The 17,949-nt window shown below is 35.7% G+C and overlaps 1 protein-coding gene across 8 annotated transcripts in view; it reads left to right on the forward strand.

Annotated features, from left to right (window-relative positions):
- KDM6A (lysine demethylase 6A) overlaps nucleotides 1–17,949 on the forward strand; it is a 166,726-nt gene that overhangs the window by 141,535 nt on the left and 7,242 nt on the right. For all 8 annotated transcript variants that reach the window (XM_063305265.1, XM_063305268.1, XM_063305267.1 and 5 more), the window contains 7 exons: nucleotides 1,280–1,354; nucleotides 2,717–2,865; nucleotides 6,441–6,555; nucleotides 7,610–7,797; nucleotides 8,983–9,124; nucleotides 13,014–13,140; nucleotides 15,406–15,576. In XM_063305265.1, coding sequence (XP_063161335.1) covers nucleotides 1,280–1,354; nucleotides 2,717–2,865; nucleotides 6,441–6,555; nucleotides 7,610–7,797; nucleotides 8,983–9,124; nucleotides 13,014–13,140; nucleotides 15,406–15,576 — 967 coding nt within the window. The remainder of the gene's footprint in view (nucleotides 1–1,279; nucleotides 1,355–2,716; nucleotides 2,866–6,440; nucleotides 6,556–7,609; nucleotides 7,798–8,982; nucleotides 9,125–13,013; nucleotides 13,141–15,405; nucleotides 15,577–17,949) is intronic.

Raw genomic sequence — 17,949 nt, forward strand, 5'->3', positions numbered from 1 at the left:
TATTTATTTGATCATTCAAAGAATTCAAGTTTAATCTTGTTTATTTCCCATAACTTGAACATTTACTCCATAAACTTTATGAGCATTTTTTCTGAATTTTCATTGGACATTTTATTTCATAGGATACAAATTTTTAAGTTCTTCAGAGTGATTGTCTAGAATTCCCACACTCTTCAATTTTTTTCAAGCATTGATATATACCTGAACTTTCTGGAAGTGTATGCCAGATTGTGCTTGAACAGGAACTCAAACCAGCCATAAGCATGAAAGATTAGGACTCTCTGTTTAGCTTCATTTTTATTTCTAAAAGCACAACCAGTTAGACTGTTAATAGTTCTTTTTCTCTTAAGCTTTCAAACTAGCCAAGTACACAGTTTATATAAAGGGAGAATTTAAGGACTTTCCTCAGCTACCTCAATGTTCAGACTCCTGTTAGCTCTCTAATTTCCATTGCAAATTGGCTTCCTGGAAATTTTGTGTCTTATATTTTATTTAACATGTCTATGCCACCAAGTCTTTTAGACTCAAAAGTTTACAACAATAGACAGTATTTTTTCTTCAGACTCTCCATACTCAGGAGAAAGCAGACACTGTAACCCAGAATTGGCAGTCTACATCTCTTAACAGACCTCTTGTAAGTAGCAGTTATTTAGGAAAAGCCTGTTTTACACACACACACACACACACACATCTCTTGAGATTCACAGCTTCTTTGGTCACAATCCTCTCTTCCTTATGTTAAATTGTACTGGCAAACTCCTTTTATTTCTCCCAGCTTGCTGATTCAGTTGCTCTGAATATGAAATAATATGTAGGAGGAATCCAGTGGTATTTTTGCATGAGTGATACATGCAGTTTTTAAGCATGCAATTAATTGGAGCATGAATAAATGCTTTATAACAATGTAGCTTCTGATCTGGTAGAGGTATGAGTGTATGTTTATTTCACTTAACAGAACCAGACCTGTTAATTACCAATAGCTAGGTAGACATTTAAGCCAGTTTAAATTTATTTGTGTTTTTGTCAGGTTTTTTGGGGGGTAGAAATATATAATCTGTGCTTTAATTCATTCCCTCATCACATTCTTTGTCTGATTGTATTGAATGCCCTACATAAATCATTGAAAACTGTCTGACTTTTCAAATATATGCATGTCATGAGTTAGTACTAAAAGATTTTAAAATAATTTGTTTAAAATCTTTTTAAATAAAAAAACTGTAATATATATTGTAAAAAATATATTTATTGGTGTCTTGTTATTTTGTCCTTTAATTTACAGTTCTGGGAAGAGGAAAAGGGGACCTTTTAAAACTATCAAATTTGGGACCAACGTTGATTTATCAGATGACAAGAAGTAAGTAAAGCCACATATACAATGTCAAACTTTTTCCTTTTCCAACAATTTTTTCTTAGATTATATTGTCAAGTATATTTGGCTATATTATTTCAGGTAGTATGATTACAGTGGTGGCTATTAGCATACTTTAAAAAAAGTAAAAAGACATTTAATTAAACCACAGCCTGTTTAGTTCATCATCTTGTTTCTAACACTGTGTTGCAAATTCTGCTACAATTACAGTTATTCAGTATCAGACTAAGACAGTTAAGTTACAAAAAGTTAGATGCTTTTGCTTGTACATCCATGGAATATAGAACAAAAGAGATCTTTTCTTCAGAGAAATTCAATTCAAATATTTTTTCTCCATCAATGTGTAGATGATATTATTTATTTTCCTTTAAAATAATGCCTTAATTCAGTTCAAATCATTTTTCTCAATAGATGAAAATTATTTTATTTATTTAAAATTATATTCCATCTAAAATAACTGGAGTAAGGTCTCCAAAGGCATTCAGGAAGCAAATTCTTCAGAGCACACCAAGGTACCAGCCAGATTCATTAGTATCACAAAAAAACACTATTCTCATCTGATTATGTCTGAAGAAATTCTGTATCAATCCGTGAGTCTAAAGGGCCCTAGAATGGCCCTTTAGACTCATGGATTGATACAGAATTTCTCAGTCCACCTGGATTTTATCATATTTTATATTTTTATTGTTTATTTATATTTATTGTTTTTATAATAGTATTGAATTTTAACTTTGTTTTATTGTAAACCACCCAGAGTCCCTCCTTTGGGGGGAAATGGGCAGTGATAAAAATTTAATAAATAAATAATCTATTGTGGGTAATACTTATTAAATACATCAGATAGTTTACATAACCCCATCAGTACCCTGACCAGTCTGAAGAATAAATATTTCACCTATGGAATAGCCTATGGTTATTATGGAAGTCATGCATTTTTGCAATTTAACTATTAAAAGGTGGAAGGTGGAAGTTCTAAATATTTATACCGCAATTGACAGGCCTGGAGGGATATTTATGGTCATATTTGTAGGGCTGATATGGGTGGCTGGTAATATGTCATAACTCTATGGTTTTTGCTCATTTTGAACACCTGCTCTGGACAAGTTGCTTTGATACATTGTGACAACAATTTTCTCTTTTACTCACCTATGTCATTCTTTCTTCCAAATGTCATTATTCCACTTGGTTGTCATTAGTCTCCTCATGGGCTGCAACTGGTATACTCAAGAATGTCCACTTTGATTTTTACTGTGATTATATACTGTTATTAAAAGCTTTTGGGGGAATGAAAATGCTTTATGCTTCCCAAAATATTGTATAATCAATTCATTTGCTGCTTTGTAACAGATGGAAGCTACAGCTACATGAACTTACAAAGCTTCCTGCTTTTGTGCGAGTGGTATCAGCAGGAAACCTTCTTAGTCATGTTGGTCATACAGTCTTGGGAATGAATACAGTTCAATTGTACATGAAAGTCCCAGGCAGCAGAACCCCAGGTAGGTAATACGAAATACATGCTGACCAAACTTGATTAAATTCCTTAATTCTGTTTTTTTTCTTCTTTGAATTATATATCTTACTAGCTTATTTGAGAGATTTTATGCTTATAGTTTTTAGACTGCAAACATTATTCATAAATCAACAGCAGAAAATCATTTTGGGTTTTGAGATATTTGGAATTATGAGGCTTTGTTGAAACTATGACCAATTAATGACTTCCATGGGAGCATAGTCGTTCATATGTTTCTTTGGCATCTCCACTGAATTTCTTATTCTGACAACAATAATAGTAGTAATAAATTGATAGTCTCCTCCTGTTATGTAAAGTAAATTTATTTCCATTTCCTCTCCTATAAACCAAGTTGTTTTCCCACATCTGTAATAAATGAAATTAATAGAAACATTAACATACACATTTATTTTCCCAATCTCTCTGGGAGGGCTAGAAAGACCAAGGTCATATGCAAAAGCCTGAACCTTCTAGCTCAGCAGGTGAACCAGAACAGGTCCCACCTGTCATGCAGTTCCTCTTCTTGTTCAAGACCCTAATGATGTAGCAAGAACAATGGCAGCAGCATCTGCTGTGCTCTGATCTTCTGGCTTCTTGCCTTATGAATATGATGGAAACACAGGGATATCTATGATCTTTATCATTCAACATGAATTGTACATCTGCTCCTGGGTAGGATTTATAATTGCCTTTTGACTGGAGGAACTGCAAAATGGGTAACCAAGTGCAACAGAACAGCATAGATATCAACAACTATACTAATTTTATAACCACACTGGCTGCCTTTGATAATTCTGTCAAAAAGGTGCAGCCCACCATGAGATGCAACTCTTACAGTAGGTAAGCAGTGCGTGTGTGCTGATTTTCAACTATTTACTCTGGATGTGGGCTGAAAAGAGCATTCCTTAGTTAAAATGAGTTTCATGAAATCTGGAATGAACTAATTCAACAGGATGCAAGAGATATTAGAAGCATTAATCCAGCTCTGCATGCATATAGATGGAAGATTTGAGGAACTGTGACAAAGTATGGATTTAAAGGAGAGGCGTCATTATTCTCTTTCATTTCCTCCTCTTACCCCTGCTTATCAAAATACTTTGGATGTCAAACTGATGCAATTGGATTCAACTGAACTCCACTGTTGGCTAAAGACAAGCAGTACCAAAACATAAATTCCGTTTACATTGTGAAGGGTTGGGCCATTTTGAACCAGTTTGCCATGCTAAAATCCCCATCTGATTCTGTATTATGCAAGCCTGAATATTTCCTCTCCTATAATTCTCCTCCCAATCTCTATCCTATGACCCAAAAATTCCCCTGTCCCCCTTACCAGCCTCATGTTGTATAGGAAAGGAGCTGGAAGGAGGAACTTCCTCCCTTACTGAACAAGTTTGCACACAGCAAGAATTACCAACATGTACAAGCTCAAGAGATGACCTTGAAGAAAACTAATTTTGCTCTTCCCCCTTTTCTTGGGATGCAGAAAACTGCATTACGCAGCTAATTATATATTCTTCTTTTCCTGAGGATGGACTTCTAGCAGGCTTTTTATGATATTTATATATGGGCATTATTTTCTTGGTATCTCTATTTTCAGTACCATTTCGTATCCTTAACATGCTTTTGGCCTTTTCCACAGCAGATGCACACTGTGTCGGCACCTTCGTTGAACAATTCACTATTACTCCACGATCTCTTTCCTCATCAATCACTGCTAGCTCTGATCCCATTAGTTTGTATGAGCAGTTTTGGCACCAAACAGAGGGGTACTGTTTCCTATCCACCACCACCCAAAAAAAAAAAGCTGTGGGGGAGAGTTCAAGGTTTGTGGGGGGGGGGGACTTATTGATAAAAAGATGTGGGATAGAAACTTTTCCCCCTCTGGCTGGCTGTTCTTGAGAAGACATGGACATTAGAAACTACCTTACCCAACATGATTCTCCTTGTTTTCTGAGAATGCATACAGAGGGCCAACTTAAGATTTTGCCTCCATAAAAAGTGAGGAGGCGTGGACCAAATGGCTGGCCTTCTCTGTGATTCCCCTACACTATAGAATACATGTCCCACCTCCCCACTTCCTTTGTGGCATCCTGGAAGGCATTAAAAGCTTTCTTTTTAAGCAGCTTTTTGACAGTTTATTATTGGATAACCAGTTATTCAGTTTTTGTTGCTAGTTTTTGTTTGGAAGCATGGTCACCTTACGTAAATTTTTTGTGTTGGTGTTTTATTACACACTGTCAAGAATCTTTTAAGTATTTGTATTTTTATTACTGGCAGGATGTATCTTTATTGGAGCTTCTCCATCTCCTGCGTACTGTCTGGAGATTTCTTTTCCTCCAATTCCATTGGGCTGGAGGAGGGAAGGGGTGAGACTTCATTGACTCTAGGCTCTTTCCATTTGCCAAACCCAGGGAAGGGAGGAACTAGTGCCTCCACACCCAGGGAAAAAAGGAGAAAAGCAGTGGAGAAGGAGGTAGCATGATGGTTAGAAGGACGGTGATCAGAGGTGAAGAGCCAGAATCCATGTAGGTCAATTGAATAGCACAGATGTCAGCCACCCATCCCACAGACAGACAACCATCTCTCAGTTGGGGTGCACAGATGGGAAACCAGATGCAAGATCTGAACCCAAGGATATAAGGCTTGAAGCTGATAGTTAGCAGTTGCTCATTTTCTGCTCTAATTACAGCTTTTGTAGTATCTCTGATAAAACTAGCTTACCAAAGAACTGTGTTCTTGAATATCTGCTGCTAGCCTTAAAATGGAAATAATGATCAGGATGAATTCCTTCCTTCCCACTCATGCCAGTGCACAAGCCAAGAATCTACCACCTCAACAAAAGCAGGAAGCTGCCATAAAAGGGTTTGAGTAGTGGTGAAGTGATTGGCTAAAGGAGGGAAGATGCCTTCAGACGGCAGGAGCCTGTTAGAGCTAGTAGTGGAGTGGAAAGTAGCAAATTCCTTGAATGGTGGAATGGACACACTCTGCCTGCTACATGAAAGGTCAGGAAGGGAAGGTCGAAATGCTTAGACTTTAGCACAAGAACGTATAGCCAGATGGATTGTGAGAAATTAGAAAAGTTGCCAAAATGCATATGGAAGTCTGCTTTTTTCCTTGCCTATTTTTAATTCATGAAACTGCCTTCAAAGATACTATTCGATGCCACTTTTCTCACTTTTTCTAATCCCACCTCAAAGCCTAATATTGTAGAAAAATCTGGTTCAATCCCTAGATCCCCCAATCTGCTATAGCAGCCAAAGTATGGCTAATACAGTATAATACTTGTATAAACTTACATTTTTTACCCCATCTTTGTTTCTCTTCTTGTTTCATTTGGGAAGGGCTTTGCTTCTGCCTCATTCTTTATAAAGTGCTTTGGATAAACAAGTTTATCATCTCAAAAAAGAAGTCTGCTGCTATGAAATCTTATGCTGTAATATATTTCTTAATTTTTAAGATTCTGTTGTTGTTTTTGTACAGTGTGTGTGAGTGTGTGTGTTGCTCCAAATTGTTACAGTATATTGTAAACATAATTAATCACTTATTTTGTTTTAATTTTAGGTCATCAGGAAAATAACAACTTTTGCTCAGTCAATATCAATATAGGTCCAGGTGATTGTGAATGGTTTGTTGTTCCAGAAAATTACTGGGGTGTCATGAATGATTTCTGTGAAAAGTAAGTGTTTCTCTCTCTCTTTCCAAACCAGAGATGGGAAAGTGGTAGTACTCCAGGTGCAGCTAGGCTATAATTCTCAGCAACCCCAAATAGCATGGCTATGTGAGATATTTTGAATTGAAAAGCTATAGATTCCTCTCCTCTAAAACAATCCTAAAAGCCTTGCAATTTGTTAATTCTTAGAAAGGAGCTTGTCATACCATACTGCAAGCATTTAGATTAGAGGGGTCACATGTGATGAAAGAACGTGATCTGCTGTTCATAGTTTTTTAGAAAAAGACAAGTATTTATTGAGCATAAGCAAGCACTTGTGTGTAACTAAGCTTTTCCATTGGAATCCTTAGCTGCAGTAGTAAATGGCTTGAACTATCCTGAAAAGCAGTTGGTAGCAAGCAGCAAACAAGTTACATCCCAGAACTACAGTATAGCAGTATAACACTACATGGCAGTCTCTTACACCAGAAAATATAAGTAATGAAACCAGTGCATTACCCAGACATACTTGATTCTAACATTTATGTAACAGTAGCTGCTGTTCTTCCATCTAGTTGAACCGCTTGCAACTGCCCCTTAACAGGTAATAGTGTTTCATGAGTCTGTGACAGTTTGTAAATGATTGTTTCAATTTCTCCCTATCAGTGATACAGCTGTGCACAGGATTATAAGCCTAGATAGACCTGGGATTTTCTGAGGATAAGTGGTTTTAGAAAACATCAGCACAATTACTTGCAGCACTACAGCATACAACAGAGCTATGGATAACCAAAGTAATACCACAAGTTATGGCTATTTCTGAAACCATGCTCCTGGCAAACATAATTTGTTTTCAAAAATATTCTTGCCTTCTAATTTTTTGTGCAAGTATTGGGATATAGCTATTTGTTTTTAGAGTAAAGTTTACTAAAAAAACATTTATTGTCTTGGGAAACAAGCATATTATGTGTATGTATATTGTAGTATTCATTTTGTCAGTTGTGTAGAATATTTAGATTATTAAGATTTTGAACTATAGAATATTTCTACTGACAAATGTTTAAACCTTGTTCTTTTACAGAAACAATATGAATTTTCTAATGGGTTCTTGGTGGCCTAATCTGGAAGATTTGTATGAAGCCAATGTTCCAGTTTATAGATTTATTCAACGACCTGGAGATCTAGTGTGGATAAATGCTGGGACTGTTCATTGGGTTCAGGCTGTTGGCTGGTGTAATAATATTGCCTGGAATGTTGGCCCTCTTACAGGTATGAGATTGATAAATCTTACAATTGGAAAATAATTCAGAAATATTTTTGAAATTTCAACTTCTAATAGATTAGGTATATAACATATTTACAAGACACAAAACTAGATTCATCTGAAGCAGTGGAAATTATGGTAATAGATAAGATAATTTGATACTTTAGCAGCCATTTTGAAAAATGTCCACGATGAGACACAACTTGTTTTAAGACAGTCATAAAAATGGTTTTAAAATGTTTTCAAAATAATACGTTGCAATAGGGCAGATCTGGAAATGTTATAGACAGATTGAACAAATGTTGAATAGAGTGTCATAAACTATATTCAGCACTGTGTTTTTCTAAACCATGATTTTGATGATCAGAAATAAGCTGTTCCCTCCTTCATTTGTACATATTTTTTCCCTTGACCCAGGTGAACATTTTCTGGTTTGTCAGACCCTGATTTGCCCTTGACATCAGGTTTGAGCAACTCTTACGAACTTTGATTGAATAATAATTTGCAATCCTAATTTGAAGGAAAACTTAGTCAGCTTGTCAAGTCAGGAAGTCTTGTTAAACAAGTGCAAGAGGACTGGAGGAGGTACATTATGACTGGGTTCACATATCTTGCTAAGGCATGGTTGGTTAATTGTGGTTTAAATAAGTGATGCTTGGGATACACAAAACATATTAACTCCTGTGCCATAATTTGTGTACAGCAATAATTGAATTCACAAAACGTGCTAAGCCAAAACCAAACCAAACATCTTACACTTAGCATGATATGTGAACTCACCAGATACCTTTTCTGATCCTCAAAATCATGGTTTTTGTTGTCTGTCATTTGAAAGCAGCTGTATGTCTTAGGTTTTTGGTATTTAAACCCAAAATTTTGTTTTGTCATTATGGTTTCATCACAAAAGGCCCTGCTTAGAATTTTTTTTTAAAAATGACAATTCGTTTTTTGAAATCCCATTCATTTTTATTTGCCTTTAATACAAAAAAAATGTGCTTAACATAAAATGCCTCACTATAAATGTTCTCTTATGTCTCTTATGTTTTCCCTTGGCATATTCAATAAATAATTATGGCAAAGTTATTTCACAGAGTGCTTAAAGTCTTTAATGACTAGATAATTTTCTTGATGGAGGGGGAGATCATCATAGCAAGGTGGTCTCCATATTTTTTTCCTTCATTTTCTTGTAGCTTGTCAATATAAATTAGCTGTGGAACGGTACGAGTGGAATAAATTGCAAAGTGTGAAGTCAGTAGTACCTATGGTTCATCTTTCTTGGAACATAGCACGAAATATCAAAGTACCAGATCCAAAGCTTTTTGAAATGATCAAGTAAGTCCATTTTAAATGAATATATATTTACATACTGGGTTATTATTTGTAGAAAGAACAAATCTCTAAGTGAAACAAATTAGGGGTTCCTGGTATAGAAATATAGTGGCTTAAATACTGAAGAAAGCTCACCGCTACTCTTGAATGTGGCTGATTTGTAAAAGACAATATTCATCTTGGCAATACATGGAAAAAATAGTCTCCTGTTGCCTTATAATTAATTAAAACAAGGGTAATATACTGTATCTAGTTTTCTGACAAAGAGTAGTAAACTTCCTGCTCTTGATTAATGGCTCTGCAGTATCATTTGATGAATATTTCTCTTTATATAAAAGATCAGAAACCCCTTCAATAATACCTAATATTTTTGCTCTTTTGGATTAAGTATTGTTTGTGAGTAATTGTAACTAACATATTGTGTAGGGGTATGCAGCATACAGATCCAAAGCGGGAATGGTGCTGTGAATCCAGCATAGGTACACTTAAGGAGCTGTCAGCAGATCCAGTGAGCATACCCATGACAAATCTGGAGGACCTTTTCATGCTCCAAATCCGAATACTGCACATTTCTAATACTGTGCTATGGATCAAACTTTTGGGGGCCTGATAGGTACATATAATTTTGTACTGATGAGGAAGTGAATGTGATAATTTAAGGCATCAAAGCTACATTCCTAATAGATTGCACTCCTTTTCACTCCTTTCAAAAGTATAGATTGTGAAAAGTGATTAAGAAGTTTTTGCTGAATCTCTTCAAGGAGTAACTGTCTGTGCTAATATACTGCACACTTTTCTAAATTTTCTCTCCCTCTTTATTATTGCATGATTCTTCTTAGTTTCCAGGTCTATAGAGGAGATAGAAGAAGTAAATCTATCTGATCACTATTGCTATATAGTAAATTATTACATTGTTTTCCAGATTGCTACGTAAATGTAGCAATATACACACTCAAATCTTTTATCAAGCTGATTGTTGATAGAAATGAAGGAATAGGAAAGGAATGAATTCATTGACCAAATTGTTTATTATGATTATGCATATATTTTTAACATTAAAGGTACCGTATAATCCAGCAACTCTGGAGGAGCATGATAGGGTGCACCCCGTGTTTACATTATCAGAATATTACTGAACAAATTATATATGAATCCAAACATGTTTTCAAATTAGGCCAAACTAAAGTGACATTAATACATTAAAACAAAAATTAAAATGTAGGCCAGCAATATTTTTAAAGAAATATAAAGAACAGATAAAATAGTATTAAAAAGGGGGAGAATTTAGTGTTGTAATAACCAAGTGAAATACAAAAGACATTGGAAACCCAAGCTACACATCAATGTCAAGAAAAAAAGATATTTTCTGTTAATGCAGAATAGCAAAAGCTAGATTTAGGAACTTGTAGATCATGCTTATAAAAATACATTCTACCAGGAGGTCCCTACAGCTAGTGCATTACAAGTATAATAGAAGAATATCTATGATCAGTTGAAGCATAAGGTATCAATTAAATAGGTATTATTTCTAAATTTAGTAGTCAAAGCAAAAAAACAGAGGAAATCATGTCAGGTATTTAGAGATGTTCAGTCTGAAGCACCAGAGTTCCTATGTTACTTTTATAATTTTCTGACAAAAGGATAAGATGGACAAACTGAGTTTTTGAGGCCAAGATTTGCTATTTCTCATGATTAGTCACAATCTTTCAGCTCATACATCAGAAATTATTGTTATGGAGATACAGTGACGACTGATCCTAATCTTGAATTCCCATAGGAAAGGCAGGATAGAAGGGTAAAAAGAAAATGAAATGAATGTAAATATTTAGTCTAAAAGAAAATCTTCTGAAGAATTATTCTAGGTAGCTTTTTTTGACCCAAACCCAGTTTTTCCACAGCTGTAAGATTGATGCTGTAATTTTACAGCAATCAGGACCACATTTTTTTTGGTGATAATGACTGAAAAGGACGATCTTTTAGAAAGTCTTTGTATGTGTACAGTTTCCTCTAAAAGACATAAATTGCTCTCTTAATGGATTGTAATACTTTTTTTATTAGTCTGATCAGGTTTTTTTTTAATTTAATATGTATTTCTAATACTTTCACAAAGCTGCTGCTTTGAGAAAAATTGCATTTTAATGAAGATGTGAGTACTAGTACTCCTTTTCCAAAGTTAAAGTTAAATAAAGTTACTGACTGTTGATAGCTGTATTTTCCAAGTAGGATCATCTAGTCCCCCACATTATACAACCAAGATAATGTCTGCTATCATTTTTACAATTTAATTAACTAGAATAAAACTGGCTCTTGATTACTTGCAAAGAAACAAAACAGGTGGAATGCTTCTATTAAACCTAATTTAAAATATTGCAGTGATTGATTGATGGATTGATTGATTTAATTTCTGTAGCTGCCCATCTCAACAAGTGACTCTGGGTGGCTTACAATCATAAAACTATAAAACAGTTAAAACAATTCAAAGTACAAATAAATATATATGGTCACCAAGGAAACAATACATGGATGTTAATATAGCCAAGAAATGGGGCCCTTAATACACTTGGGGCCCCAGGCCCTGGCACATAACCAGGTCTTCGTGGCCTTATGGAAGACCAACAGTGTCAGGGACATCCTGATCTCTGAAGGGAGAATATTCCAGAGGGCAGGTACTATGGCAGAGAAGGCACACCTTCCAGTCCCCGCCGACCAACATTCCTTGGCTGACAGGACTGGTAGCATGCCCAACCTACCAGAATGAATTGGACAGGTAGAAACAACTGGGAGAAAACGGTCCCTTAGGTAGCCCGATCCCAAGCCATGAAGGGCTTTAAAGGTGACAACCAGCACCTTGAATTACACCCGGAAGCACACCAGCAATCAATGTAGCTCACGTAGTAGTGATGTTACATGTGTCGAATATCTGACACCATTTACTACCCGTTCAGCTGCATTGGGGGAGAGGGGCGGTAATATAAATCTAAATGAATAAATAAATAAATTCTGTACCAGTTGAAGTTTCCGAATGCTCTTCAAGGGCAACCCCATGTAGAGCGCATTGCAGTCATGCAGATGGGAGGTCACAATCAATATATTTTTATTGTGTTTATATTCTGCTTTTTAATCCTTGTCAGCCACCCACAGTTGCATTTGTGAGGTGGGCAGCCATATAAATCGATATAAACAAACATATAAACATTACAACCTTTAATTAAAAACTTGAAGAAATATTGAATTTTGTTATGTCATTGGTTAATATCAAGGAAAGATGTGGATATATTTATATCAGAAATCAAATTTGTATTCTGTATTATCTACCATACAATTTTATATCATATTTCAGTACTGATCTGGAATAGGATCACTTGGAAAAAATTATATGAGCACTTTTGAACTATACTATTGATTGGAGGCATGGTACCACATCAAAATTATGTCATTGGGAGATCTATTTGCTTACCTACCTACCTGTCTGTCTGTCTATGGAGATGAGATCAAAGTTTAATGCTATCAGTATGAATCTGTCTTTACACATATACACACACTTCTACCAAGTCTTCCTTGTTTATCACTACCCTATTACATTTTTCTAGCCAGGGAAGATGTGGATAAGGCAGCAGAAAGTGTTCTTCTTTCCTCTGTTAGAACACCATCAAACTTAGAAGGCAGGAACTTCTTAGTTCTTATAAATATCTTGAAAGCTCTAGAGAACCATGTTTTCCAGGGCTGGCTACAACTGGAATGGTGCTACTTCAGCTTATTTCTAGGAATCCTGATAGAGGAGTTTGGACAGAGGAGTTCTTGTAGAGTTTTTGTGAATGCTCAAAATCAAATTCATATAATATAATCACATTTCATATTTTTTTAAAAATATTTAAATAAATTAATATTTAAGGTATTGCCTGTTGAGAACTCTCAAGCAATGTCAGACTTTGAGGGAAGCTCTAATTGCTGCAAGAAAAGAGATTGTATGGCATGGAAGAACAAAAGAAGAACCAGCTCATTATTGTAGCATATGTGAGGTTAGTAAAGAAATGTGTGTGCTGTGGTTTAATATTCTTTGAAATTTTTTGAATACATATTCTTAATGATTTTACTAAATTTCTGCTGTATTCTCTGTACATGGTGGTGATTTCAAACTCTCCCTTAGCACACCCCTTCTCATGTATTAGATTATTCTGTTGGACCTAGCTGTAGCAAATTACTTTTCTAGGAGTGACATTTAACTATCAAAAATTTCTGTTTAACGCAAGGTGTAAAACCAGATAAACACTTAGAAGGACATGTTTAAACAGTCAGCAATAATACATGTCTACTAATTCTGTCATATAGCTTTTCAATTTTATGAGCTCACAAACAAATTTTCTTAGCATATAAAGCAAAATTACAGATCATACATTTTATTTATATAAACCAATTTTCATTTTAGTCTTTATCCAGTAAGTTCTAAGACATTTATCAGAAAATGTATGAAAAGGAGCCTAACAATAATAGAATTGAACTAACAATATGTAACATTAAAATAAGTGGGATAATGAAATGCCTTAGCTTGTGACTACAAAGAAGTAATATAGGAGATAAGTCCATGTGCGTGTGTGTTTCCTACATGTAAGGTAAGATGTAGCCAACAACAAAGAACAAAACCTTTCTTCACTGTTGAATTACAATTCCTATAGAGCAAAAGTAACAACCCATTTTGGAGGTCAAGCGCGGAGCACTGCTAAAATGTATTGTTGAAATTTGACCACAAAAATAACAGATTTTGGGTGGTGCACTTGTTCAGTTTCTTTGCTAAATAAAAAAAAAGTTGGGGGTGGGGGAGAATCAATACAGCTACTCTGTGGAGCCTTTGGATACCCATTTTGTTCTTTAATTTCTCCCTGTCACTAAATCTGGCTTCAAGTTTAATTAAAAACTTTAATTAAAAATATAGTACCTGATCATCTCTGCTATAAGCAAACATTCCACTATTTTATGTTGTTTTCACTACTCACTGGAAAGACCCAGTGAGTGAAATGCTTCACTCATTTAGTGAAGTATAGGAAATTATTGCCATTAAATCTCATGTCGTAATTCATCATGAGACTAATCTCAGATCTGGGTTCTTTGAACTATGAAGATCATGCTTTGATGAACAAATACAGAAACTCATCAGGTAAATCTAAAATGGAGTTCAGAAAATTGTTCAGGTGGGTCCTTTTGCACAATTACACAAAATGCCATGAGCACCACAAAAATGTTAACAAAAGTTTTTTTAAAAAATTACATGGCCAAGATCTCATAGAAATCTTGTGTGTTTTGGAATGTCGCATGACATTCTGACTATTTTTAGTTTTAGTTTTTTAATTTGGGGGGGGGGGAGAAAAATGATATGGTGCAGTGGACTCTACCTAGTGGCATTTTGGGTGCTGTATTGCTGAACCCTAAAGTATAAAAATAAAATTTCCAGGATTTTTAATATTAGAAAAAAAGTTATTTTCTCCTTCTAAAAACAAAAGGAATTTTTAATAAAATGCCAGGTTCTCTAATCTACAAATCACAGTGTTTAATATATTGCAGTAGCTGATTCATAAATATAAGCATGGTGATAACCTGTTAAGTGCATTACTAATATTATATTTCCGCAAAATACCAGATTAGTAAGGCTTCTTCCTTCATTTGTGAAAATGGCAGTACCTCCTAGACGCCCAAATATATCTTGTTCTGCAGGTACTTCTAGACTTCAGCATAGAAATTTTAATTACTCTGCATGGAGAAATCTTTTCCTTTGTTAAGATTTTGGAGAACATTTGGGAGGAGTAAATGATTTTTCAGTATAATAATATCATAAATACTTTACTTATTGTTCTAAAAAAATTCATAATTTTTATTTCAGTTCTCCAGTTTATTTTTTTCAAGGCCTCTGGCGATGGCAGAACAAAAGTCTTATAACTAAAACTATAAACTTACTATAGTTTAAAAACATAGTGTTTTCAAAAAAATAGAATGTTCTTTATGGGCACTGATTAGAAGTTCAGTTTTGGAGGAATTGGATCACCAGAGACTAAAAGAGGATTGCTATTAATTCAGAGCATAGGTTTCTATTTTTATTTTTCCCCCTTCCATGCCCCCAAAGCTCCTGTTCTTCTCACTTACATGGTAATATGAGTATCTGAAATTAATTTCTGTGAAAGTGATGCCATGTCTAGGATTAGGCTTTTCATGTATATCCTAAATTGCTGTGATTTTCCTCTCTAACTTTGTCTACTATTTTAACATTAGTTTTATCATCTTTTTGTGATCAACAGGTAGAAGTCTTCAATTTGCTTTATGTCACAAATGAAAGTAATTTTCAAAAAACCTATGTTGTAAATTGCCTAGACTGTGCACGAAAGATAAGTGGGAACCTGGAAAACTTTGTGGTGCTAGAACAATACAGAATGGAGGATCTAATGCAAATCTATGACCAATTTACATTAGTAAGTGATGAAGATACAAAATACTTTGAATGCATTATTGTAAATAAAACAATAATTGAGTAATGCTACTAATTATTAACTTCGGAAAGCTAATGCATATTAGTTATGCCAAATTAACTTGTGTCCATCTGTATTCTTTCTGTACACCGTGTGCACAATTATTAGGCAAGTGAGTATTTTGACCATATCATTTTTATGCATATTTTCCACCTCCAAGCTGTATAAACCTGAATGCTTATTGGATATAAGCATATAGGTGATGTGTATTTGTGTAATGAGGGAGGGTGTGGCCTGAGATCAACACCGTATATCAAGGTGTGCATAATTATTAGGCAGCTTCTTTTCCTCAGGCAAAATGGGCCAAAAAAGAGATTTAACTGACTGAAAAGTCAAAAATTGTAAAAAGTCTTTCAGAGGGATGCAGCACTCTTGAAATTGCTAAGATATTGGGGCGTGATCACAGAACCATCAAACGTTTTGTTGCAAATAGTCAACAGGGTCGCAAGAAACATGTTGAGAAAAAAAGACGCAAATTAACTGCCAAAGATTTGAGAAGAATTAAATGTGAAGCTACCAGGAACCCATTATCCTCCAGTGCTGTCATATTCCAGAACTGCAACCTACCTGGAGTGCCCAGAAGTACAAGGTATTCAGTGCTCAGAGACATGGCCAAGGTAAGGAAGGCTGAAACTCGACCACCACTGAACAAGACACATAAGTTGAAACGGCAAGACTGGGCCAAGGAATATCTGAAGACAGATTTTTCAAAGGTTTTATGGACTGATGAGATGAGATAGACTCTTGACGGACCAGATGGATGGGCCCGTGACCGGATCAGTAACGGGCACAGAGCTCCACTTGGAGGTGGAGGTGGGGTACTGGTATGGGCTGGTATGATTAAAGATGAGCTAGTTGGACCTTTTCAGGTTGAAGATGGACTCAAAATCAACTCCCAAACCTACTGCCAGTTTTTAGAAGACACTTTCTTCAAGCAGTGGTACAGGAAAAAGTCTGCATCTTTCAAGAAGACCATGATGTTTATGCAGGACAATGCTCCATCGCATGCATCCAAGTACTCCACTGCGTGGCTAGCCCGGAAAGGCCTCAAACATGAAAGAATAATGACATGGCCCCCTTCCTCACCTGACCTAAACCCTATTGAGAACTTGTGGGCCCTTCTCAAACGGGAGATTTACGGTGAAGGAAAACAGTACACCTCTCTGAACAGTGTCTGGGAGACTGTGGTTGCTGCTGCACAAAACGTTGATCGTCAGCAGATCAAGAAACTGACAGACTCCATGAGTGGAAGGCTTATGACTTATTGCTAAGAAGGATGGCTATACTGGTCACTGATTTTTTGTTTGAAATGTCAGAAATGTTTATTTGTAAATTTTGAGTTGTTTGTTTATTATTCTCACTTTAACAGATGAAAATAAACGAGTGAGGTGGGGGAATTTTTGTTTTTCATTTAGTTGCATAATAATTCTGCACACTAATAGTTGCCCAATAATTGTGCACACATAGATATGCTTCTAAGAAGTCAAAACTCACTTTTACTTTCTTAAATATTCAGGTTTGAGGTTTATTAACATTTTGGATTGACCGGGAGCACTGTAGTTGTTCAATAATGAAATTCACCCTCAAAAATACAACTTGCCTAATAATTGTGCACGCAGTGTAAAGCAAATTCATTCACTGAGTGCTGAATGATGACACTTAAGATCAACTAAGCCATTGACAGCCATACAGTCCATGACATCTCTGTCTTTTCATTCATCAGGAAATGGCACAGAGAGAGGCAAGGCAGCTGGGCATGTCAGGAAGAGATTGCAGGGGTGTATAGAGCTCAGAATATAAGTTACTTAGTTGCAGCTGCAAATAATACCATGGCTTTTACCAAGTGGTTGAAGGGAGTTGAACTCTCCTCAAAGAGTCATCCTCTAGTTATTTTTTTCTCTAAATTCCACGCATACCAGAATTGCCTTTATTTGCGTTTTAGACAGCTTGGTACCTGCAATATACTCAATAAATACATAATACACATTTCATATTGTTCATTTAAAAGGTAAACAGAAAGATGCTTCCCTGTTGGGGCTTATAATCACAGGTAGTCCTCACTTACCAACCACTCAGTCAACGACCATTGAAAGTTAGTTTTATGGCCAGTTATGACCTTCATAGCTCCCTCAGTCACGTGATAGCCATTAAAGTCAGTACACGTCCTGTGGCTTTTTCTTTTTCTCTCCCCTTGCAGGACAGAGATTGGAGATGAAGGGATTGCAAGAGAGTAAGCTGCTTGCTCTTCTACACATCAAAAGCAGTGTGATCGTGCCAGCAGCGTGGAGCTGGGCGCTGCAGGCGCACTACACAAAC

The sequence above is a fragment of the Candoia aspera genome, chromosome 5, assembly GCF_035149785.1.
Source record: "Candoia aspera isolate rCanAsp1 chromosome 5, rCanAsp1.hap2, whole genome shotgun sequence".
Lineage (NCBI taxonomy): Eukaryota > Metazoa > Chordata > Lepidosauria > Squamata > Boidae > Candoia > Candoia aspera.